General features: G+C 36.3%; 1 protein-coding gene across 1 annotated transcript in view; it reads left to right on the forward strand.

Moving 5' to 3' along the window:
- The first annotated feature begins 2,796 nt into the window (after positions 1–2,796).
- The window catches only part of LOC120626391, a 40,656-nt gene continuing 16,548 nt past the window's right edge, over positions 2,797–26,904 (forward strand). Inside the window, exon 1 of the mRNA XM_039893907.1 lies at positions 2,797–3,001. Coding sequence (XP_039749841.1) covers positions 2,797–3,001 — 205 coding nt within the window. The remainder of the gene's footprint in view (positions 3,002–26,904) is intronic.

Here is a 26,904-nt window from a genome sequence, read left to right on the forward strand (position 1 = left end):
TTATTTTACGGGGCATTTTAGTTGATACATACATACATACATCCATCCATACAGCCATCGTCACAAACTTTCGCATTTATAATATTAGTAGGATGGTACGCATGCATTCGATCGCTGTCCCATATGCCTTGCGACTAACAGTCGTTGTTTCCAAAGAGTTATGATCTTTACATCCGACAATATTTATCAGATCCTTATTAAAATAAGACCATACATACTTGATAGTCACACTTTCAAATAAAAAAAGAATTTTTAAAATCGATTCAAATTTAATGGAGCCATGAAGTAAAATTGATGAAAATTTTCATCCCATTTCCCGGAGGAAACTTATTGTTTATCGGGATAAAAAGTATCCTATATGTTGACCAGAAATATCAGCTACCACCATACCAAATTTTATTTAAATCCGTTCAGTGGTTTTCACGTGATGCCCGGACAGACAGATTGACAGACAGACAGAGAGATAAAAATTAAATAAAATCTTCCAGTTAATGTTTTATTATAAGTATAGATATGGCCGGCGACGGTCTGGACTTTACGTCTAGCATCTTGTTCAGCGGGCCTTTTAACTTCAAACTCCGATACTTTTTTTGTTTACGGAGTGTGTCCATCGCGGTCGATCTTCTGCCTCAAATTCCAACAGTGATGGGTCCTTACGTCTGACACCGGCCCACTAGAGAGCATATGTCTCCTCTCAGAAAGAGAAGGGTTCAGGCAGTACTCCACTACGCTGGTGAAGTGAAGTGACTTCCCACCTCTTTGAGAATTTTATGGAGAATTATCAGGCATGCAGGCTTCCTCACAATGTTGGATTAGCGCAGGAATTAGTTCAATTTGCACTGATGTATCCAAAAGTTTTAAAATTCATTATTCATTTACTTCATCACACCAACCCATTACCGGTCCACTACAGAGCACGGGTTTCCTCCCAAAATGAGAAAGGGTTAAGGCCGTAGTCCACTACGAAGGCCCAGTGCGGATTGGTGGACTCCGTACACCTTTGATAACATGATCTCTCAGGCATGCAGGTTTCCTCACGATATTTTCCTTCTCAATGCGCTATCACCGCTTCTCATCACCTACCTCAAGGGAAGCCAGTTGGCAAATCATTCAGATGGAACCTAACAGTGTACCATGCAGTAATAAATACACTTGTCATTTACTTCAAGTAAGCCTAATATATATCGACGGCCAATTGGCGCAGTTTGCAGCGATCCTGCTTTCTGAGTCCAAGGCCGTGGGTTCGATTCCCACAACTGGAAAATGTTCGTGTGATGAGCATGAATGTTTTTCAGTGTCTGGTTGTTTATATGTGTATTCTAAGCATTTATGTATATTATTTATAAAAATATTCAACAGTCATCTTAGTACCTATAACACGAGCTACGCTTTCTTTGGGGCTAGATGGCGATGTGTGTATTGTCGTAATATATTTATCAGCCGTTAATTTTTCCCTTTTTTGTATGTTATATACTCCGTCCGCGTACAACTAACTTTTTATAAGTTTTTCATACAAAATTCCTTGCGTTATTGACCACACCTCGGTTCTGGTTGAAGCATGATACTTATGCCCGCCCTCACTAAACCTAGACATTGCCTAAATCGAACGTTTCACCAACTCTTAAGTAATAACTATTGGTGAACGGTCGATGTATGCCTATGATGCCTGTTTTCATTAAACCTAGGCATCGCCTATATCGTATGCCTAATCGTTATTTCGGCCATCTCTATAGAAAACGTTTCACCAACTCTTTGATGAAAACTATTGGCTAACGGTTACTGTATGTCTAAGAATCTCGTTAGATTAGATGTTGGTACTTATTGAGGCATTTTTTTGGTCAGTCATTGTTTGGTAAAACGGGCATGAAACTCCTAAGATTGAGCGTTATATACTTAGGCACTGCATTGTTCGACGTTAGTGAAAAGGGCATTAATGTCCCATACCTACACCCTTAAAGTTTCATTTTTTTCGCTCTTCTACACAATATACCCCGACCCACCGCGTCGCTTAACCCACGTACGCTAAAACTAGGTTTGTTCGACTTCTAAGGGTCTTAGCGTGATACCCTTTAACCTCCCACAAGAATTGGGCTCTTGGGAGAAACAACAACAGGTAGTCCCAACAGTTTTTTTTTGGTAATATTTTAATACACATTTATATATATATTGACATTTTCACGTTTATTTATGTGAGCATGTGAGTCTCAATCTTTTGTTTTCTCCATAAAGTACTTATTTGATAAATCGAAAACACGTCATTTTTTTGTACCCTAATATCACCTACAAGTGATATTAGGGTACAAAAAAATGACGTGTTAGCGTGATACCCTTTAACCTCCCATAAGAATTGGGCTCTTGGGAGAAACAACAACAGGTAGTCCCAACAGTTTTTTTTTGGTAATATTTTAATACACATTTATATATATATTGACATTTTCACGTTTATTTATGTGAGCATGTGAGTCTCAATCTTTTGTTTTCTCCATAAAGTACTTATTTGATAAATCGAAAACACGTCATTTTTTTGTACCCTAATATCACCTACAAGTGATATTAGGGTACAAAAAAATGACGTGTATTTGTTTCAAGTTCAGTTATTTCTGTATTTAAAGTCTTTATTCTAACATAATCTACCTATTGATCTAAGGCATAAGTTGTGATACTAAATTTATCGCTATCACGAATACTGTTTCACCCCTGTCAGCTTCCTACAGCTATAGCTTGTGTTTAAAGTTCAAATGAAATCATTTTGCGCAGCGCGTCGGAGTGTCGTCGCCGTGGCGCGGTGATGTCGGCATGGAAGTGGTCGCGCTGGTGGTGTGCGCGCTGGTGGTGAGCGCGGCGCCCAACGCGACACACCGCCGCGACACGCGCGACCAGCCCGCGACTGTCGCGGCGAACAACGCGACGCACCGCCGCGACGTGCACGAGCCGCTCGCGCCCGACGAGGAGGACGACCACACCTTCGATTACTATGATGACGCAAAAATCAACATATCAGGTGGGTTCTTATATAATTTACTGTACTATACTGATTATTAAAGTAATCAATGACTTTCAACGTATTAATTATGCAGCAAGAAAACTAAATTAAAAAAATACTCTTTATAAACATAAAGCTGATATTAGGTAACAATAGAAACGGAAATAAGTTAGTGAAATCTGCATATCGTCTGTGAAAGGTGCAGAACTCTTTTGAATCATGTTGTAAAAGCGAATACTCAGGGGTTCAGTATTTCCTAAGGTATTTCTGAACCTACCAATGCATACTTTTAAAAATTTGTAAAAACACATCTATAACAGCAAGATTACTATACATGTGATGAATTTCTTTACGACAAGGTAGATTGGAAGCAGCCAGCTTCGCTCTCATCTCCCGCTAGATAGAAAAATTACTATGGTAGAGTCACACAAACATGCATAATTGACGTTTCAAAAGTGCTTATATTAGGCCTACTTGAAATAAATGAATTTTGAATTTTGAATTTTTTGAATTTTATGCATTCCAAATCGATTTCACTACTTTTTTAGTAGTTTGATAACGACTAAGACACCGGGAAGTATCTTTGCATCGTTCGAATCCATGTAGGATTGAAGTGTATCGATAATGCAGTCGTATATATATCGAAATACCTACCAACTCAAAGTCATGAACATTGGTTGTTAATCAAATATAATTTTAATTGTTGCTTGAAAACTATATATTTAATTAAATAATAGTTATAAGTGTATTTGTAAAAATACCTAATCAATATAATAAAACATCTGGCCTATATGAATTTATAGTTATCAAAAGATAGCAAAGAGATAAAGTTATTTCCTATGAGGGAGGGTCTTCTGTCTGAATAATAAAGGGTAGATTAGATAGATCACATGCGGCTAGTCGATGTTCAACGATAAAAAAAAAACAATGTGTATCAAATAAAGCAAAATCAAACACTACGTCGAATTAAAAATCAGCTGCATACGAACCGCTTGGGTTAAAAGTAGTAATTATGAAGAAGTATGTATGCAATAAGTGGTCTGACCCCGCGTGTGGAGCCAGCTTAAAGAACAAACTCTCTCGTTACTTTTCAGCGAGCCTCTCGACTTTACCGCATTACTGTTCGCGAAATAAAAAGTAAAAGAAAATTCTGAACTGAAAATTTAAACTGCGGGAAAATTGCTGAAAATTGGAGGTTATGGTTTATTTTAGTTGTAGCGGAGTGTATTTTTAACCCTAACGCAAAGAGTATTATAAGATTTACCGTTTTATCCATCTATTTTTTTTTTTAGTAAGTATTTGTATGGGTTCAGAATTGACATACTAAACATGGTGACGCGATAACCGTTGCAGTTGTATAAACTGTAACGCCTACCTCCAACTATAAATGTATGGTACCAATAACACAAAAGTAGAAAAAAATAAGAGTGAATTAATTAAGCGGTGATAGCTTATTGGGTAAGGCTTCGTCTTCGTCTTCGAATTTAAATATCACTTGCTTTAGCAAACCTGCATGCCTGAGAGTTCTCCATAATTTTCTCAACGGAGTGTGAAGTCTACCAATCCCTTCATGGCCAGCGTGGTAAAAGAAGAAGAAGAATAAGAAGAAGAAACACTTTATTGCACGTATAACATACAGGAAAAGAAACAGTAAGGAGTATACAGTACACTATGTAGATATGCAAAGGCGGCCTTATTTCTGCAAGCAATCTCTTACAGGCAACCTTTATTGATAGGACTTATAACAAGAGAACGGGATAGTGCCAAGAGTGTTGATACATAAATACCAAAATGTAAAGATACAAATACATATATCATTTAAATAAATAAACGTAATATATAAATATAAAATATACATAATATATATAAATATATAACATTATATAACATCTTAGGAACTGTGCCTCGCTGCGGTGGTTTCGAGGATGTTTTAGTTTTTATTTAGTTTTAAATAGTTTATTTTAGGTTATATTTATAAAACGATTATTTTAAAGAATAAATAAATACTGCTAATGTATATACTTAAGGTAATATATAACAAACATAATATATATAAGTATATTTTAACACACAATTTAAAAGAAAGAATATAAAGAATCTACTGCAAATTCCATCACTCAAAGAGAGGTAGTGGTCCTTCAGACGACTTTTAAATATCGGAAGGGAACTACTTCCACGGATTTCAGCAGGCAGATTGGTAGACTACGGCTAACACGCGTGCCCTGTAGTGGGCCGGTAAAGGGTTGATGATGGTGAAGAAAAATTAAATAACGTTATATGCTAAACTTCAATAGGGCCCACATATAAATAATTTAGCGAACAGTATATAAAACGTAAGCTTACATAAAAATCCTTTAATAATATTAAGGATTACTTAAACGATAAAAAAGCTTGGGTGTGAATTGCTTTAGCTTCATAGCTTAATATAAATTTACTATGAGATGGTGATATCATATAAATTTACTATGAACAAAAAAAAATTACCCGGCTAAGTTTGTTGTGGGCTCTTCTTAGACCAGGGCGCGTTTGGAACCCTCGTATCTTTAGGTTTAAGTTGGCGAACGAAGTTATAACAATCCCCTTACAATTATGTAAACATATATGTATGAATGCTTCATAAGTGCCTGTGACTGGCCTACATGAATAAAGAAATTTTGAATTTGAATTCGAATTTTGAATTTAAACAAAAAGATATAAAAATAAGTTTGTATTGCTGCCACCAAGCAGCGTCGCTGCGTTCTGGTCTGAAGGATGTGCTTGCCGGTGTTATAACATTTTTTTGGTGACGGAGTTGGGGGGAATCTCCTGATTACGAGATATTCTTCGGGGAGAATTGGGTTATGTGGGATTTCTACTCAGTAAAACCCCTTCGGTGGCCAGCCTCGGCAGATCATGGGAGGCTGCGGGATCTCATAAGAACGCACCGGTGCCTCCCTCAGTACTTTAATGCTCGCTCCATCATTAAATCCTCGTACTTTTCCCTAAATAAATAAACAATAAATAAATAAATGAGTAAATATACTACGACAGTACACACATCGCCATCTAGCCCCACAGTAAGCGTAGCCTGTGTTATGGGTACTAAGATAGCTGATGAATATTTTTTTTAATAATGTACACAAATGGGGAAATAGTAATAGGTCGTGGCGAGGCAAATCAACATTTTGTACTACAAAAAAATGCGTTCGTATTATAAAAAAAAATATTAAAAACAAGGAAAGCTGTGGGCCTCATTTTAGATCGTTAAAAATATTGACCCTGCCTTGCATAAACTTACTAGAAACATGCAAATTAATAAAAAAACATTTTGAATATTTGAAAAAAGTCCAAACATGCCCCGGCAGGATACATTGCGGCGCATGCGCAAACACGACACATGAAAAAAAAAAAAAAAAAAAAAGTGAGGCATTGTAATCCTCTGGTCGTGGATAGGCCACTCCCAAAAGATCCATTTTATTTTCTAGCCTTTGCATTTACAAAGCTATAAATAGCTCCATAGACTCAACGTCCTTGTTGCACGTGAGCTCATCAATAATGAAAACTTCGAGCTAAGAGTCAAACCTTGACTTTGATTAGAACCGAAAATAATACGTAATACCAAAACTGAAACGAAAGTTAAAAAAAAGTTTTAAAAAGTCTTATTAGATGCAGGGATTGTTCCCAAACTCCCACTGGCTGGTTTTCATTAGACATTATTGGAACATTGTTTGTTGGCGGATGGCGTTGTGCCAAAATCACATATCTATTGCATAACTACCAGTCCAAAGTTTGTCCAGATATCGTGTTTTTATCAAAGACCAGCTCTTGACTACGATCTCATTACCAGTAAACCTAGGGCTTTATCAATAAACGTGGCGTAACGACGATGCAGTTTTGTCATACTTCAAGTAAAAACAAAATCATTCTATTTCGTTTCTCCTTTAAAATTGGCAAAGCGAGAAAATCCTTTCCTTCCAAAATTCAAAATTCAAAAATGTTTTATTAAGGTCTACATGACCTCATTACAGGCACTTATGAAGCGTTCATTCATCTAAATATCACACTAATGTTATTGATGGTGATAACTGCATTCGTTAACTTAAAACTAAAGCTAGGAGGGTTCCAAACGCGCCCTGGTCTAAGAAGAGCAATAATAATATTCTAATATTCTAATCAAATCAAATTCAAATTACTAAGTTTATAATATCCAAATACTGAGTCCAAAACAGATTTTTATTTAATTTTTGTCTGTCTGTCCGTCTGTCTGTCTGTCCGGCCATCACGTGAAAACTACTGAACGGATTAAAATAAAATTTGGTACAGTGGTAGCTGATATCCCGGGACAACATAGAGGATACTTTTTATCCCGATAAACAATAAGTTTCCTCGGGAAATGGGATGATTTTTTTTATCAATTTTACTTCATATCTCCGTTATATTTGCACTGATTTTATTAATTCTTTTTTATACTACCAAGCATGTATTGTCCAATTTTAATGAAGATCTGATGAATATTTCGCGGCACGTCTTTGTCTGTAGGGTGGTAATATCCACAGCCAAAGCCTTCCACCGGACCAGAGAAAACTCAGAAATTATGAATTCCCAAATTTCCCCTGCTGGGAATCTAACCCGGGACCTCCTACTTAAATTTACAGCCCTCACGCGCGCAGTCGTCCTACAGTGGTCTGTCATAGGCTATTGATGAACGTAAGAAAAGTAACGCAGTGCCTTGTCACACTTAAACGCGTTTTTGTAGTGCTTCAAATATATTCGCCTCTGCTCCAGAATCGCTTCCTTTTCGGAACGATTACATTTTTTTATTTTTTTATTTGGAAAACAAACAGCTATAAATAAATCTCTACTATGGATAAACTTAATTATAGATCTTACACAAGCCAATAAAGTTTTCACTATTCATTAAAATTATCATAATGATACGGGAGTTTGGTTTAATTATAAATAAGTAACTTATACTAAGTAATACTAGTTACAATAAGTTAATAACGCAAAAATGATTGCTCATTTACAAAAAGTTAATCTAAGAAAAAACACACATTCAAGTGCATTTTTTGATAGCAGATACAAACTTTCCATACTTATAATAAAATTGGTCTATATGTCTATTGGTCTGGTCTACATAGCTCTAATAATGAGATTCTCCGGGCAATGTACGAGCACTTGTATTTCGCCTTCTTGCGGCATTCGTTGAAATAACATCGCAGTGCGAATCGGAAATAAACTTTATTAGAATAATTTAATTTTTTGAAATTTGTAGTTGTAGTTTTATATTCATTTAAATTTTAATATTTTTTTTTCTGTATTGTTATTATTTGTAATTTTATTTGATTTAAGTTATATTTAGGTAGTCTGTATTTTCTTGTCTTCACATTATTTTTAATTTTTGTCATACGGGTATTTGGTCTGAATTAAAAGCATTTATTATTACTATTATTATTAAACTAAGACCACCAAGTCAAAATGTGACAAAAAACTGTTTAACTAAGTATTCCAGCGTTATATCACGTTTATTTTACTCTTAAAGTCAACGAAAATTATTTTGGATTGCACACAGTCAAAAAAAATTCCCATCACGTCTCGCGTCTCTCCACCATAACTATAAACTTAAAGTAAATAACATTGCATCATTTCTTTGGACCTACGAGCTCAACGTGAGATCTCTAGAGAAATTACGAGACGCAATCTCGATGGTACGGTGAGATGGAATCGTATATCTGCCTCTGTTTTGAAATCAGTTAATATCTTATTCATCATCATGCTATAGCATGTGCCCCGTGTGCCCAACACTGGGTATAGGGCTCCTCTATGACAGGAGAATCGGATCGCAGCATTGGCTCACCACGCTGCTCCAATGATGGTTGGTGGGCTTAATTATCACATGTTAGCTAAAATTTTTACAGTTTTAACAAGATTGCAAGTTTGGAACCTTCTTTTAGATGTAGTAGTAGTAGTAACAATATTCGTTATATGCGTAAAAGAAGTAAGTTGCATTTTAAAATTAATTTAGGTACACTGAAATTTAGGTAAATTAACATAATGTGTATGAGTGTGAATGTGTGCTTGTGTGAGTGTGTATGTGATGTGTGAGGTGTGTTTGTGTGTGTGTGCGTGTGTGACAATGACAGCAGAACGTGCTCTGCAAGGCATGGACACCGCCATATTTCGTAACACCAGGCTGTAAGGTTATAAATTTACAAAACCAGATTTTTTTTACCTAGCAATCACCAGGGATTTGAACCCAGAACGTCTTAATCCGTAGCCGAATATGATAGCCACTTGACCAACCGTGGAGTTTCTAGTTCAACGAGTATTTCTCTGTAGCTAATGTAAAATGGTTGTTTAAAAAGAAAAATAAAGATCAAACGAACCAAGGACCACAAAAAAATGTGTTACCTACCTATCTAATTAAAAAACACGTACCTTTTTCTTTGTCGGGATAAGAAAAAAATAAACGAAAAAAAAAATAAGTATGTATAATTTACTGAATAAAAAAACTGTATTTCAAAAACACGACGATGTTCGAAATAAAACTCTAATAATTCTCTTATTTTAATGTTTTGAGTTTCCATTTCACTAGATTACGAATTCGTAAGCGCCCGCGGCCGTCCTTCCCTACGTATGTCTTTTTTAATCCAAAAGTGAAAATATTATTAGAGTGCTTTTGATGTTTATATCATAGTCGAATAAACTGTGCACCTGGAGTCATAATTATTTTAGAATAGAAACTAAGTACCGTGAGTAAATTTAATTTTCATCTCCAGTTCAGTCGTCTATTAAACTTACTTGATAAACTTTTTTTTTTGTGTTTTAGCCGCACTGTTATGTACGTCTTCTTCGCTTGCCCTGCGAAGTGTTGCTCTGTTTATATTCATTTTCCACTTACAATCAGATATGCAGTGGCGTTCATATAGGGTATGCACAGGTAATGCAGAGTATATAAAATGGAGAAAATCTTCATTACAAGTTACAAAAAACTTAAGGATAGGCATTGTAAGTTATAAAAAGCCTACCCTTAAGTATTACTGGAGATTTTCTTCTTTTTATATCATCTGCATACCCTGTCCATATCCTCTATGCACGCCACTGCAGATATGCCATCACATCAGCCCATTACCGGCCCAGTACAGGGTATGAGTCTCCTCCCACAATGAGAAGGGGTTAAGGCCGTAGTCAACCACGCTGGCCTACTTCAGCTTTCCTTTTGTGGAGAACGAGTTCGAGCCCCGGCCGCACCAGTCTTTTCGGAGTTATGTGCGTTTTAATTTAAGAAATTTGAATATCACTTGCTTTAAACGGTGAAAGAACACATGTGCCTCTAAAGCTACTGAAGTATTATTTCGGTTAACGTTGTATACATATGGCGTATTTTATTTATTTAGAATACTTTATTGCACAAACTTAGAAACAATACAAGAAACACACAAGAAGAAAAAAATAAGTAAAATTAAAAACAATTAAAAAAAATAATAGTAAAAAAGTTAAATACATTTGTGTGCAAAGGCGGCCTTATTGCATAGGCTTCGTACTTCGTGCCGCTAAGCGATTTAGAGTTCCGTAGAAACCGATTGGGGTGTATGGGTTAAATAAAGAAGCCACACTACCTAACGAGTTGTCCCGCTACCATCTTTGATTGATTTATCGTAAGTTTGCAGTCGAGGGCTAACTTGTAGTCTAATAAAACAAGAAACCTTTTATTTTCTGCTGTTTGAATGCCCGATTGAACTCGCTTCATCCCAATTACGAGCTAGACCTTGTTCAAACTATTCGACAAACTCGTTAACTGACCGCATAAATTATACAACTGTTGAGAGACATGACCGGATTCCATTTCAGAACATTGCAAACTAAAAAAACTAAAATACTACGTGTTCGCTTCGTAAACCTTTCCATTTCCACGTTTTATTGCATTTTTAGCTGCCTCAATAAAATTTAAAATGATCAAAATAATATATTCCTCATCTACAATATTACAGGTCTCTTCTCTGAATTTAAGCCGTAGTCCACCACGCTGGCCCAATTTGGTAGGTTTACCATGCCTTTGAGAACCTTATGAAGACGATAAAAAAACTAGGATGTGAATTGCTCTAACTTCAGCTATATATTAATTGACTGTGAGATGGTGAAAACAAAAAAGATCGTTTGGAATCCGCGTAGCTTTAGCTTTCAGTTGGCGAACGAAGTTATCACCTCACAATTATGTAAACATATATGTATGCACGCTTCATAAGTTAATAAAGGATATTTGAATTTGAACTTTGAATTTATGAAAACTCAAGCATGTCTTACGATGTTTCCCTTACCGTTATAACAAGTGGCTTTAATTGATTAAAATTAAAAACGTAAATAACTCCGAAAAATTAAAGATGCAGGCTGGAGATGGATTTGGGTCCCCATGAAAATAAAGCTTTATCCACTGAGTTATCATCTCTCGGCAATATATTACTCAAAAGTATGTCAAACTTAGTGTCAAAATTATAATAAATAAATAAAAAATCTTATTACAAATTAGCCTTACAGGCAACTTTGTAATTCGATACTAAATCATACAGTTTAGTAAAATTTTCTTTTATTTTTCGGCGAATAAGTATTTAGTCAAAAGTGTGGCAACAATAACTGCGCAATAATCAGCCTGGCTGATCAACGCGGGAATTCAGTTAGCATTCTTGGCACCTTTCCACGCGGGCATGATCTTTACAGCAACCAGTTTATATAAAAATTTATATTAAATATTAAAACTTTTATTGTTAAATAAAAAAAAAAGCAATACCCACCTTTTCTCTCTCATATTGTCCTACTCCTAAGATGACAGAGATCGCTAACGACGAGCGATAAGGTTGCCTTTTCAATTCCTCTTCCATCTTTCTATGCTTCTCTTCATTTTCCTGAATTCGGTTTACAAATAGAGTTTAAATAATGTAATAAAAATAAACTTCAAAACATTAAACGAAGATTATTTATGAAGTTTATTTTTATTCCATTATTTAAATTTAAGCTTTTATTATATTATGTTCTTATGATTCTTGGACACCTCATTTTGGAATACTCAGTATGTGAAGAAATTCACGAAAATTCGAAATACGTTATTGTATATTATTCATTAATGTTTCGCATTCCAATAAACTATGTAATATGTACACTTCAATAAGTATTTTGGTTTGTACCTTTCCTCAAAGAGTAGGTAAAAACTCTGAAGAACATTTAATTATTAGACAGTCCTCTCTGGAGCACTTGGAACGATGCTCAAGTTAGCGCTAAGCGCAAGTTGTTTTTTAAGGGAAAGTTATAGGAACTAACATAGGCCTAAGTTAATATTGTTACAACAAAATTTGGAATTTTATTCTGCAATAAAAAACATTATTATTATCATTTGACGGCCGATTGGCGCAGTTTGCAGCAACCCTGCTTTCTGAGCCCAGGGCCGTGGGTTCGATTCCCACAACTGGAAAATGTTTGTGTGATGAGCATGAATGTTTGTCAGTGTCTGGGTGTATATATGTAGGTATATTCTAAGTATTTATGTATATTATTCATAAAAATATTTATCAGTTGTCTTAGTACCCTTAACACAAGCTACGCTTACTTTGGGGCTATATGGCGGTGTGTGTATTGTCGTAGTATATTTATTTATTTATTTATTAATCATGACAAACTCGAAGTTGCGTAAAAGGGATGAAAACTTGGTAAAAATACACAACGTTGCATACTGGAAATCGAATCCGGTCGTATCACGATTTTAACCACTAAGCCATGCAAGACCACAAGTAGTAAGGGTGAGGAAGTGAATCGCTTCCGAGGGCAAATAAGATATGGCCACTCGGCCCCGACCTGCGTCCCATTTCCAACTAGCAGGGTTGAAGAATCCCCGCCTTTGTGGCTTTAAACTACTTTGACACAGTTTGTGGGTTTAGCTATTTGACACTGTTCGAATAATTTTATCCATACTTCGCTCAATTCTACAACGAGTAGTTTGGCCCGCAGTGGATTTATCAAAACGGTAGCTTAAGAGATAGAATTTTTAGAAAAAGTCAAAGCCAAATATTTCTTAAAACTAAAGCTACGATGGTTCCAAACGCACCCTGGTCAAAGAAGAAGCAAACTTAGCCGAAACTAACTAACCGAAGACTAGGTAAATAGATCTTACGAATCGTACGAATAAATAAACTTTTTGATAAAAGTGTATTTATTCGTACGATTCGTAAGATCTATTTAATCAATGCATAGCATCTATATTCAAAAACAGACTTTAAGTTATACGTAATAACAATTACAAACTAAAATAAATATTTACAATAGATATAAGCCGGCGAACTGTTCACTTATGGGCATGGTACCTAAAATGCTGGCGCTATTGCCCCTTTGAATCGCTAGACTTTGCCGTGGGGCTAAATAAGCGCCAGCTTCGACACAATGTTAATAAAAATTTTCGTGTCCGACGACCATGGGTCCAGAATCTCAAACGCAACCGCCTTAAAAACGTAGTCATTACAAATAACGGAGTATTTACGGCGCTTAAGCATTTGAGCAGATTCGGCAGCTGCTGCCGCTTATCAATGCATACAATTTGGTATTATTTCTTGCTCTGTACTAAAATTTAATTTTATACATTCAACACTCACGTGTCGCTTGGACCGTGCCTTAAATTTACCTATATTCATGTGCGGAGTTGAAACGTGGACCATGAAGGCAAGAGAAAGGCAGAGCATAGACGCATTCGAGATGGGGTGCTGGATGCGCATGTAGAGAATACCCTGGACAGCCAAGCGCACAAATGTGTCTATCCTGGCGCAGCTAGAATAGAATAAAAAATCTTTATTGCAACACAACCCAAAAAGAAAAACACAAGGAAAACAGTAATAGTACTTAGTGCTAGGGTGCAAATGCGGCCTTATCACTAAAATGATCTTTTAAAGGCAATCTGGGCGTGCGAAGTCGATGAAAAAGTGGGAAGTGGATGGTGCAAATACGTACATAATAGTATGTTAAAAAAAAACTTTCATGAACATACATTTATATACCACATTTACATAATAACTACAAAAATACCGATTTAAACTAGGAGTTAGTATTCGTCTTTCCTCTCTATGTTACCAACGTTTGCTCTAGTATTTCGGGTACATAATGCGGTGGAGGAATGATAGCCTGGAAAAAAATATAGTTACAGACGACACCGAAGCCAAAAGACCTATAGGCCGGTCCCTAACGAGATGGGCTAACCAGTTTAAAAAGTCAATCTCGCGCCGTTTCTAAGATATCGCAAAAATGTCCTCCAACAGAAGCCGATGGAGACAATTTACCCACTCGAAGAGATCTCACCAGGACCACAATCTTCAGTGATGAAAGAACGAGAGTGAGAGACCAAAATTAAAATAGATGCAAAAGTAGTGCCGCCCCGTGCGAAAACCTGTATACCTGAGAGTTCTCAATAATGTTCTCAAACGTGTGTTGAGTCCAATCCGCACTGGGCCAAGGTGCTGCACACCGCCATTAACCCCTTATCATTATGGGAGACCCGTGCTTTGTAGTGGGCCGGAAATGGGTGGATATTATGATTATATGATAATGGGAATTCCTAGGGTTTACTTGGGTGAAATTGTAGTTTGTACGTCCATCTGTCTGTTAGTAAAGTCCTTACGCGATTGTTTCGCTTGTAAAAATCCATCTCTGTGCAGTATAGCTAGCATGGGCACGGGAAATTTTTCTTTATGAAAAAGGTACTAAATTTTAATCTTCTCCAACGTTTTGTCCACTCTCTAAGGACGGGCGAACAGGTAAAAATAATATCCCTGCAAAATTGAAGCAAGTGATATTGAGCTTGCCGTCAATAATCCTTTGACACAGTTATAAGTTATAGAACTCTGACACTGTTCGAATAATGTTAGCAAAACATACGTCATGGTTCATTCAATTCAATTCTTGATTTATTGCTTTCAGTTGTTCTACTCTATAGTTCGATTCGACAACAGTGTTATGTATGACATAGCCTGGCCATTGTGTATGTATTATAAATAATGCTGCTGTCACAGGTTTCTTATTCCCCGATTTCTGACGTTACCCACTTAGGTACAATTGGAGAGTGGGAGCCACGTAGGTCTTATCCATAGTCACGAGGACGTACTCGTATGCCGAGCCGAGGAAAACAGCGTACCACGTAGTATAGTTGACGTCGCATAGGCAGAATTTCACAACTGTAGGGCACTGTTTTTTGTAGTAATTATAGACGGACCAAGCAAATTGCGCACCGTAAGTGAAAAACCATCGCTCAGCAATTCCTAACTTGTTCCTAACTTTGAAACCCACGTCAGATACCTACTTTAGAAATTTAAATTAAATTAATTATCAGATACCTACTTTAGAAATTTAAATTAACGCCTTAACCTAGCTTGCTGAAATAGAAATATATCTACGGGTTAAAATAAATTTTAATAAATAGTTTAACAAAGAATACAGAAAAATAAAACTACTGAAACTTCTGAATTATTATAGTTGGTTGTTTATAAATACAGAAGGAGCGGTTCACCATTGCACTATCCACGGCGTCCAAAAGTCAAAAGTTGAAATATCTCTATTCAAGTAGGCCCATAGATGGCACTTATGATTCGTACCTACATTACATGAGAAATGTGTACACAGTAGAGAGATGATGGATGCGATAACCATATTCGTAAACTTAAAACTAAGCTACGAGGGTTCCAAACGCGTCCTGGTCTAAGAAGAAGCCCGCGACATACCTATCCGGGTGTTCATTTTTGCAATCACCATCCCACTTTGTCATTTAAAATTATTAGAAGAGCAACCTAGTTAAAGCAATAATTCACAATAATAGGACTTTTCTATAAGCTTCCGTTTTATACAAACTTTGAACTTTTTAGGAGACGTCTCCAAGATGTCCATGGGTAGTATTGTAAAATTGTATGCAATTTCCTTGAAACGAATTATGAATTTTATGTAACCTAGTATATTACACTGCAAGTTTATTCTTGCTTCTAATGTTCAGATCATTGCAATCACATTTTTTCTTAAATTTAGAAATATTATTATGTATTGAATATATGTATCGATAAAACGCTTGGGTGTGAATTGCTCTAACTTCATAGCTTCATATGAATTTACTGTGACATGGTGATAACAAAAAAAAAATACCCAGCTAAGTTTGTTGTGGGCTCTTCTTAGAACCTTCATAGCTTAAGGTTTAAGTTTGCAAACGACATCCGTATCCCCTTACAATTATGTAAACATATTTGTATGAACGCTTCATAAGTGCCTGTGATAAGCCTACATCAATAAAGAATTTGAGAATTTATACCCTGTCATTATTTATAAATCACTTTTGAATTTATACCCTGTCATTATTTAAAAACTCTTTTGAATTTATACCCTGTCATTATTTAAAAACTCTTTTGAATTGATACCATGTCATTATTTAAAAATCTCTTTTGAATTTATACCCCATCATTATTTAAAAATCTCTTTTGAATTTATACCCTGTCATTATTTAAAAAATCTATTTTGAATTTATACCCTGTAATTATTTAAAAACTCTTTCAGGTTAGGAAGCCCTGCCATAGCCTATGAATAGAGCAACACTTTCCAGGGAATGATAAGAACTGCTATGTAGTTCAATTGTCGGAGGGACGTTATAATTCTCATCTGGTTTCATTTTAACCACCGCAATTGGCCATTTGACTGGACGAAAAAAAGTTAATTACCAACCGCAATAAATGTTGTATATGCAACAAACTATATCGTTTCTGCAGAGTTATCGTTGCCAAGAATTTATACCAGTGTTGGGTTAACGATGCAATTTTATTTTAATTGGTTGAGCTTCTGCAACTCGTCTTGACCTATTTAAAATTTTAGATAAAGTGTAGACAAATAATAAAATAAAACACAACGAAAACACCCTGCACTATCGTGGGCAGGAGACATTTTCCTCACTCGGAAAAGGATACTATTTTATCTTCTCTCTCAAAGCTTTATCAACTCTCCGAACATTGGCGCACAAGAGTTAATAATAACCAAACAATATAATCCTAATTCAAATATTCTAAATTCATGTAGGCCTATCACAGGCACTTATGAAGCGTTCATACATATCATCAGCATATCAAGCCATTACCGGCCCACTACAGGGCATGGGTTCCTCCCACAATGAGAAGGGGTTAAGGATAGTCCACCACTCTGGCCCAGTGCGGATTGGTGGACTGTTCATACATCGTTTATAGGTACGTGTAATCATAAACGTTAATTTTAACACTTGTCAGGGAATATAATGGAGATTTATAATTTTTCCCTCCTCCCTACGCTAGCCCTGCAGATCTAAAGTGATACGTTTTTATAAAAAAAACAGTAATTTGAGCAGTCGCTATTTTGAGAAATAGATAAATGGGAACAAAATATATTGCGATACCCCCTTGTGGATTATAGCCCTTAAACTGTATCTCAGAACTTTTCTAAAAACTGTTGTCCGTTGGTAAGCATAATAATAATAATATAAACTCTTTATTACACCAAATAATTGTGAACTTAATATAGGCCGTAAGGGCGGCCTTATAAGTTATAACTGGTAGTGATCTCTTCCAGGCAACCACTAAAGGTAGATAACAAAGATGAACTTGTAGATGGTTAGTTGGTTGGTTTTAAACTTACATATACTATGATAACACCCTAAATACATACATGTTTTATATAAAAATATATATTATAATCCTTAATATTGAGACTATAGAGGTTATAATAAACATGTTCCACGATCATAGATTACCAGATTGATCAATAACATTATTCGGTTGGTTTTTCTGTAATTTTTTTTTATTTTGTAACTGAAACCAACAGTTTTGGTGTAATTTATAAAAATCGATCACATTTTTGAAAAATTAATCTTTTTATCTTGAATAACTTGAACGCGTGGACGAATCAAAAAATGTTATCGGACCTTATTTGTAGAGCGTTCAATTCTCTATAAAGATTGAAACAGCGATTTATAAGTCAATCAGTCGTTTGAACGGTACAAAAATCAGAAGAAGCAAAAAAGTTTTTCCCATGTTATTCTTATGGGAAATAAAAAAAATGCGATGAGGACAATCTTAATATTAATATTAAGGGCTCATCTTTCCACTGAAATTTGTTTACACCCAATTTTTTTTTGTATAAAAATATGTGGGTATACTGTTTTAAATGTTTGACGTTGAAATAGCTAGGCTAGTTTATTTTGCGTACTTTCATAGTGTTATGTCCTATGGAATCTTGTTATGGGGTAAAGCAGCTGATATCGAAACTATATTTATATTGCAGAAAAGAGTTGTACGGTCAATATATAAACTTAAATCACGCGAATCCCTCCGTGAGAAGTTTAAAGAAATAGGCATACTTACTGTAGCTTCACAATATATTTATAACAATATAGTATTTGTAAGACAACATATTAGTCTTTATAAACAAAAAGTGGACATAAACAGTCGACTTACAAGAAATGGTCATAAATTAGTGTCATCTGCATATCGTCTGCGTAAGGTACAGGGATCATTTGTGGGATTGAGTATACGCTTTTATAATATGATTCCTAAGGTGATTTTGGACCTGCCAATGCACAAGTTTAAAGAATTTGTTAAAACACATTTATTACAGCGAGGTTACTATACAATTGATGAATTTTTTAATGACAAGGTTGCTTGGAAGCATCCGGCTCCGCTTTCAGCTCTCACAAGATAGAAAAATGAATGTTAAAATGCAAAATGTAAATTGTTGATGTAGGAAAAGAGCAACTGCTGAGTTTCTTGCCGGCTTCTTCTCGGTAGAATCTGCCTTCCGAACCGGTGGTAGAATCACTACAAACAGACAGACTTGACGTTTCAAAAGTGCTTATATTAGGCCTACTTGAAATAAATGAATTTTGAATTTTGAATTTTGAAATACTTTTCTAGGCCTTATCAACTGCCTTTCTATGTGAAAACAGTGAACAATAAAACTCTTTTCTATTCTACATCAATAAAGGGGAAATTAAGACTTCCAAAGTGACATACTTTGGTTAACGCAGTGATTTTCAGATGTCAGTGAATACCGGGAGCAACGGGTTAATTTTAATGCATATAACAAAGTAGGTAAAGGTCAAATAAAGTCCTCCAAAGTAACTAAATTTGGTCAACGCAGTGATTCGCGCTGTCCAAACTAGGCCACCGCCTACAGATAATAATTAGTAGGGTAAAAAATGCGGAATGCGGTTGGCTTTCCTCTCGAGCGCGCCGTGAAAGCCTATTTTCGCGCCACAATACCTCGCCTGCGAAAACGTCGCATTCAAAATGGATTATCTCGGTTCAGAATGGGCGGCTGTGCCAAACATTCCGCCCGCGGGTCAGTGCTCAGTTGACAATACAATTTTTCATTTTAATTGGTTTGACATCTTTGGCTAGATCGCTGATTGTTGGGATTAAACTAACTTTAAAAATGCCATTTGGGCATAACAAAGGTAATTTTGTAGTTATTCATATTAATTTTATTGTAGTAGCAGTAGGATTTTTAGCGGTGATGCGTTGTTCGTACTAGTGGGTAGTCCTTCGACTTCACTTTCGGGGGAGCGAGTTCGAATCCCTGCACCTCTAACTTTTCTAAGTTATGTGCGTTTAAAGGAATTATAATATCACTTGGTTCAACGGTGAAGGAAAGCATTGTGAGAAAACCTACATACCTGAGAGTTCTCCATAATGTTCTTAAAGGTGTGTGAAGTCTGACAACCCGCCTTAACCCTTCTCAACCGTACCCTTTAGTGGAACGGTAATAAGTTGATATCATGACTAAGAACGGAGTAGTAAACATCAATCCCCACTTGAGATCGCTACTTTAATAGCTTGTGATTAGCCACTAGGTCATGATCGTCTGACTGGAACGCAACATCTCCTGAGGATGCTCCGGTTTCGGATCGAAACGTGCATAGAGGGTATATTGCTGAAGATCTGTTTGGTGTGGAGTATAAGGATTGAAGAAATTATATATTACACCACACAGATTTTCCTGCTTTTCGCGGAGTATAGCAAATTAAGCTTAATTTTGATAATATATCATGGATTTCCGCAAAGTAACGCCTGCTTCTATCCAATATTGCAACAATGTGGCTAAGCGGGAGAAATAAGTAAGGTAATAGTAGTAATACTAGTACCTTGTATATTTTAAAGCAAAAATCCGTTATCCGACGCTTCTGCTTGAGCACTTAACTCAAATGCTAAAATAATAGAAGTGCCGGCAAAAGTTCGTTATGCAACTGCCGCCCGCTGGCGTACGCACGACTGCTCTCAATAACGAGAATTTCCGCTGAAGTCCCGTCAAGGACAACTTTTGTCGCAGTTTATTTTGATTCAGCTTTTTTTAAACTTTTTCAAATTTCCTCGCCTTTTTCACACCATTTTTTATTGGCTGTGTGATCGCTTTGATTCACGTTTGTAGATTAATTGACAGTTTCTGAATTTCACTGGCGGTGATAGCCTATTGGTTAGATTTTCGGCTTCGCTCGGGGGGCTGAGTTCGAATCCCAGCACCTCTACCTTTTATTTATTTATACTCTGTATTTGTACACATCAAGTTCAGAACATACACTTCAGGTATGTAGTAGGATACAAAAGGCGGCCTTATCGTTAAGTAGCGATCCAGGCAACCTTAGGATTAGGAAGACTAAAAAGAAAAACGAAAAGGTGGGGTACACTGTTTCAAACATGGATAGGAATAGCTACATACTAATACATAAAACAGACTACACACATACAACAATACTAGATAAATTTTAAAAACAAATAAACTATAGCATACCAAAAATACTTAAATATGAGTTAGAGTAGATGAATAATAGTCGTCTTTATTGAGCGATATAATGACCTTACCTCACCTTTTCTAAGCTTTGCGCGTTTTAATTTGGATTTGGTCCAATTAAGTAGTAAAATGCGGACCAAGTACTCTCGGTAAACTATCAACGCTCTCCGGCTATAATATGATAATGCATTCAGAGTGTTGATGAAGCTGCTCCGCTTTTGTATCGCATGTTTGCGGAAGCTAGAGTCAACTGCATTTATGCTACAATGCGCAAAAGATGTGGCTCCTTGGTGCGAAGGTGGCGGGGTTGCACCAACAGCATCCTGAAGATGATTACTGGCAGGTTGGATACGTGAGTCACTGCTTTGCTATTTCATATGGATTGGAGCGGCATTGATTCGCATATACAAATATTATTAATTTATTTTTATCTTAGGAACTGTGCCTCGATGCGGTGGTTTCGAAGACGTTTTAGATTTTATTTAGTTTGACATAGTTTATTTTAGGTTACATTTATAAAACAAATATTTTAAAGCATAAATAAATTTAACTAACCAAAAAGGTTGCAATTAGATTAGCTTAATTAACGGCTATTGGGCAAAGAATAAAGTGGTGATACCGTGGCGGTTAGGTCTTTCGCCTCCCAGTTGTGGGGACCTAGTTCGATCTCCTAACTGCTTATTTTTATTATAACTCTTTATTTTTACATTTATTTTGTTATTCTTATTTATTTTCTCAAGCGGTGATAGCATTGGGTAGGCGCTCGACTTCACTTTCGAAGGGCATAGTTCGATTCCCAGCACGCACCTCTAAGTTTTCTAAAGTTATGAGCGTTAAAAATAATTAAAATATCACTTGCTTCAACGGTGAAGGAAAACATTGTGAGGAAACCTGTATGCCTCAGAGTTCTACATAATGTTCTCAAAGGTGTGTGGAGTCCACCAATCCGCACTGGGCCAGCGTGGTGGACAGCCTTATCCCCTTTCCATAGCAGACCCTTGCTCTATAGTGGGCCCGTAATTGGTTGATGTGATGATGATGACGATGATGATTTATTATCTTTTGGTAATATAGAAATAATATCTTTTTACTAACAAAAAATATGAGCCTGAAATAAAGAGTTTTTGAATAATTCTTTTAATCATTCATGTGACTAAATAAAATGTTATTGGCCATTTCTACTACCTATAACTGCCCACCTATTAGCCTACTTTACCCTTCAAGGCTTCAACTGAAGGGCGAACCTTGTGCTAATGGATGGACCTTCCGTTACCCACAAGCAACAAGGCAGGTCTATAACAAGGATCGATTTAATTCCGTGCATCCTAGACACCTAAGAATATGTTACCCTGGTGCTTTTAAGAAAAACTTTTCTGCGGACACACATAACCAGGACGAAAAAAAATTTGCATATGCGAAAGTTCAAATTCATAAATTCTTTATTCATGTAGGCATGCACTTATGAAGTTGTCATAATCAATTTTGGTTACTATACGATTGATGAATTCCTTAACGACACTCCGCTCTCATCTCTCACAAGATAGAAAAACTCTAAAGATTTCACACTTGGCTAGCTTGAAGTGCACGCCACTGGCCGTAGACCACCTACGGCCAGTGGCGTGCACTCATACATGCACTAAAGCACTGCCTACAATAAAATGTATATATAACTTTTATAGTAGGAGGATTTTAGCTGTTTTATGCAATTTTCCTGCTGTATGCATACCCTGGTAAGAAACCAAGTGCACTCCACTGCCCTTTTTATTCAAAGACCCGTGAATATATGCATGGATAATCGTTACGGCCCGCATTGGATAAGCGTGGTGATGCAAAGCTCTAAATCCCTCTCTGTATGCCCGTTCCCAGCGGTGGGACACGGAAAATCTGAAGGCTGTAAGGGTCGATGACCTGCAATGGTGTGCACAGGGTATGGCACTCAGCGGGCAGATGAAATAAAATAGAAAAAAAACTAAAAAGTGTGTGTCAGCTCCGACGCACGACTGGACTCCTTAGTACGATTGTCGAAACATACACAAAAAGATTTTATTTAGCTGAATAAATATTAATACCATATGAAAGGAAAAATTAAAAAATCCTGTGCAATTTATTCACACACGGCGGAAGTGTAACTTCTTAAAAGTAGCCTCCAGGAAATTGAGGTGGATGTAGAGTATCAGAACTATTAGGATAAATGTAATGTTTATTATTTAGTTTCCATGGTAACAAGAATAGGAAAAAAAAATTATAATGTTTTCTATCTCACTCTGTCCCATATATTTATGTGTTTGTTTCTTTACCTGGATAATATTCGGTTTCCTTGGTAACTTAAATAGGAAAAATAAGTTAATTAAACGAAAGCGACGTTGCATGTTTGCGCATCACAGTTGCCGGGCATGCAACGTCGCAAAGCGAAAACGTAACGAGGTCATTCATCAGTACATTTTACTCCTCACATTTTTCTCATACCGGGCGCCTTATATATCAAAATCGATTCTTAAGGAGTAAACTCCAAAAATCTTTTATAAAAAACTTACTTAGGGTTGGGTCGGGTAGACATTGTAGTAACGGAAGTTAAGTTTTAGTTACCCTTAAGTTTTTATAACTCTTAATGGATTCTCTTCTATTTAATTCTCTGTATGCACGCAACTGATAGTAAAAATAAAACATAATACAACATAGCAGTTTAGTGCGCTCAATGCGAGAGGCTCTTTATTTAACGGATGCTTGTCTCAAGTCAGAAAATGAGCTAACATCCACCGTGCTTTGATTTAATGACAAAAACGTTGCCGTCGCATTATATACCTTACTCGATTGATGTAGAACACATTTTGTCTTCATTACTGTCCAGCGATGCACAATTAAATAGAGACGAGTTCACTTTATGTCGTTGTTTTTTATTTGTTTCATTTAGGTATTGTGGAAAAGTTGGGGAAAGTTTTGTATTGCGACGTGATAGTTTTATTGACACCTAGTTATGCACTGCGATTTTGTAATTTAAATTATTTTAATTTCTTAAATTATTAAAATAATTTAATAAATATCATACCTAAAGAGATTTGTCTTTCTTTTTATATCGGAATGATAGTTATTAAGCACATCCAAGGATACATAATGTTAAACCTTATAAATTAATTCCACGACAGAACAATAAATAAACAAAAGCTATTTTATATTTCGCAAGATACCAAGCCGATATATTCTTTCATCGATAGATTATTTTAAGCGAGTAAGATTTACTTAAAATGATGGCAATGTTTAAAACCTAGACTAGCCGGTCTAGGATACTTACTTGTGTGTCAAATCAATCAATCAATACGCTATAACAGTGCACTGTTGGTGTAAGGACGGCTGATCGGCGCAGTGGGCAGCGACCCTGCTTTCTGTATCTGAAGCCGAGGGTTCGATTACTGCAACTGGAAAATGTTTGTGTGATGAACATGACACAAACAGTTTTTCAATGTTTGGGTGTTTATGTCTATATTATAAGTATTTAAATTCAAATTTTCAAATTCAAAATTTCTTTATTCGTGTAGGCCAGTCACAGGCACTTATGAAGCGTTCATACATATATGTTTACATAATTGTAATGGGATGGTTATAACTTCGTTCGCCAACTTAATCCTAAAGCTACGAGGGCTCCAAACGCGCCCTGGTATAAGAAGAGCCGACAAACTTAGCCGGGTATTTTTTTTTTGTTATCTCCATCTCACAGTGAATGTATATTATTCATAAAAATATTCATCAGTTATCTTAGTACCCATAACACAAGCTACGCTTACTAGCTAGATGGTGGTGTGTGTATTGTAGTAGTATATTTATTTATTTATGTCCCTACCGTGCCTCTCCTAAGAGTAGCTAGCTGGATAGTCTCCAAGTCCAGAGCGGGCACCCAGCATTCCACAATTAAACACTTCTGGGTCACGTCCAGATTCTCCAGGTCCAAAGGTTCTCCTAACGGTAGGGTTTGCACCACACTAGGCAGATGCGTTGGTGATCGCAGTAAATGGTAGTAAGAAGTCGCAGAGAGGACGCAACTATGTTATATTCCCTTAGTCGCCTCGTACACCACCCGCGATGAGAAAAGAAGTGGCGCTTCTGTGTACTAGAAATAACCCATCACCGCCCCACTACGGGACGGGTCAAATCAAATCAAATACACTTTGTAGCAACTCGCACCTGGTGGCCCGTGCTACAGTGGGACAGACCCTTAATTTTAGGTCTGACGATGTTAAACACTTCAAATAGGCAACAACAATACAGTGCACGTACGTACCTTGGACTGCGGCTTGCACTCGCTGATCTTCCACCAGATACAATGACTTTAAGATTGATTACGATGAGTTTTGTGTTTCGTTCAAGTAACCAATGACAGCTGGTGTCACTTTTGAGTCGCACAGCTCCAACTTCCGACAAGAACCACGTGCGTGACACCAGTTTGAAGCTGTGATGCTATTGCATATAAAAACTGTCTAACATCGATAATTTCGTGGTGCAAGATATTTAGATTGTTATTAAGTTAATGGTAACGAAACACACTTTATTGCACACCAAATTAAAAAACAAACATTAAAAAAAATAAAAATTTAAATAAAGAAGAAAAGGTACAATAGGCGGCCTTATCGCTTAAAGCGATCTCTCTTGGACATCTTCAAATGCGAATTCAATTTAAAATCTTTATTAGCTTGATTACAGGTTAACAAATCTTCTCTGAAAGTGTTATCACAAGCGTATTATGAAAATTAAGCTTAATTTGCTATAGTCCGCGAAAAGCAGGAGAATCTATATGGTGTAATTTATAATTTCTTCTTTCTTTAATACTCCACACCAAACCGATCTCCGGCAATGTCCCGAAGATCTGTTTGGTTGAAGACGCACGTTTCGCTCGGAGCATCCTCAGGAGATGTTGACTTTACAATGAATAATTGTTAAGTGATTTTTTATTGAATAAGTGATAGTTTTATTGAGTATTTATTTTTTTATTTATTTAGCAACGCACCCCGTGAAGACATTACAGTTGCCCAATTCGTCTCCCCGGGGATATTAAAAGAATGTATGAAGAAATAATGACAACAAATTAAATTAAATTAAAACATAAAAATAAGCTATATAACATTAAGAATTAAAAAATAAAATAAAAAAATAATAAAAATAACCAAAAATTCAAATTCAAAATATAAATAAAACAAAACATTCAAACATATAATAAATATATTTGATTACCTACCCTCTAATAACATTTTAATTTGCTTTTGAACCTGAAGCGGCGGGGTGTGAAATATGTCCAGTTCCGAATTACTATTAGTTAGGTCATTGAGCAAGCGTAGCGCACGAGTCAGTGGGGCGTGGTCAATTTAGTTCTGCAGCATGGTAAAGCAAACAAATGACAACGACGCGCACTGGCATAGCCATCCGGTACATGAAAACCTATCGACCCTAACATAAAGGAGTCACTGGTTTTGCCCTGGACTAAATTGATCACGTATTGGAGCAACGCTACAGTACGCCTCAGTTCCAACCGGTCGTATCCCACCATACCAAGAAGAAACATACTTGTATATATTGTGGGATATCCAACAGAATACCCAAACTGTTTCCTATAAAGCCACCGTATAAACTTTTTTGAATTTTCTCTATCATGTCAATATAACTTATTTCATACGGATTCCATATAAAAGCATTGCATTCCACTTACTGCGAACATAAGCATTATACAGTAGCTTTATAACAGCGACAGATTTAAAATACCCTTATTAATTATTGTCCCTGCCCCATCCTGGTAGAATTATGTAGAAACCAACGGGTGTCAAAATCAGTTTTAAAATCATTATAATGCGACTCGCGGTGCTCATAAATATAGCGCGTCCGTTAAGCCAGGCGAAATAATTAAATTGCGTCGCCCGTAAATGTATATATCAATTTAATTGGATCATAAAACTGGGCTGAAGCTTTTACTATTAATAAAATCACGGATCAAGCCGTTACTCAGTAGATAGTCGAGTGTAGGTCGGCCGAAGGTCTCGAACTGTAACGAACTGTTACCAGTAGTAACGGAACGTAATCAATAATCGTTACAATTTTAGCGTTACTCGTTACTCGTCATATAGCTTTGCGACACTTCTTTATCGGTGGGA

Source organism: Pararge aegeria, chromosome 9 (genome assembly GCF_905163445.1).
Source record: "Pararge aegeria chromosome 9, ilParAegt1.1, whole genome shotgun sequence".
NCBI classification, from domain to species: Eukaryota; Metazoa; Arthropoda; class Insecta; order Lepidoptera; family Nymphalidae; genus Pararge; species Pararge aegeria.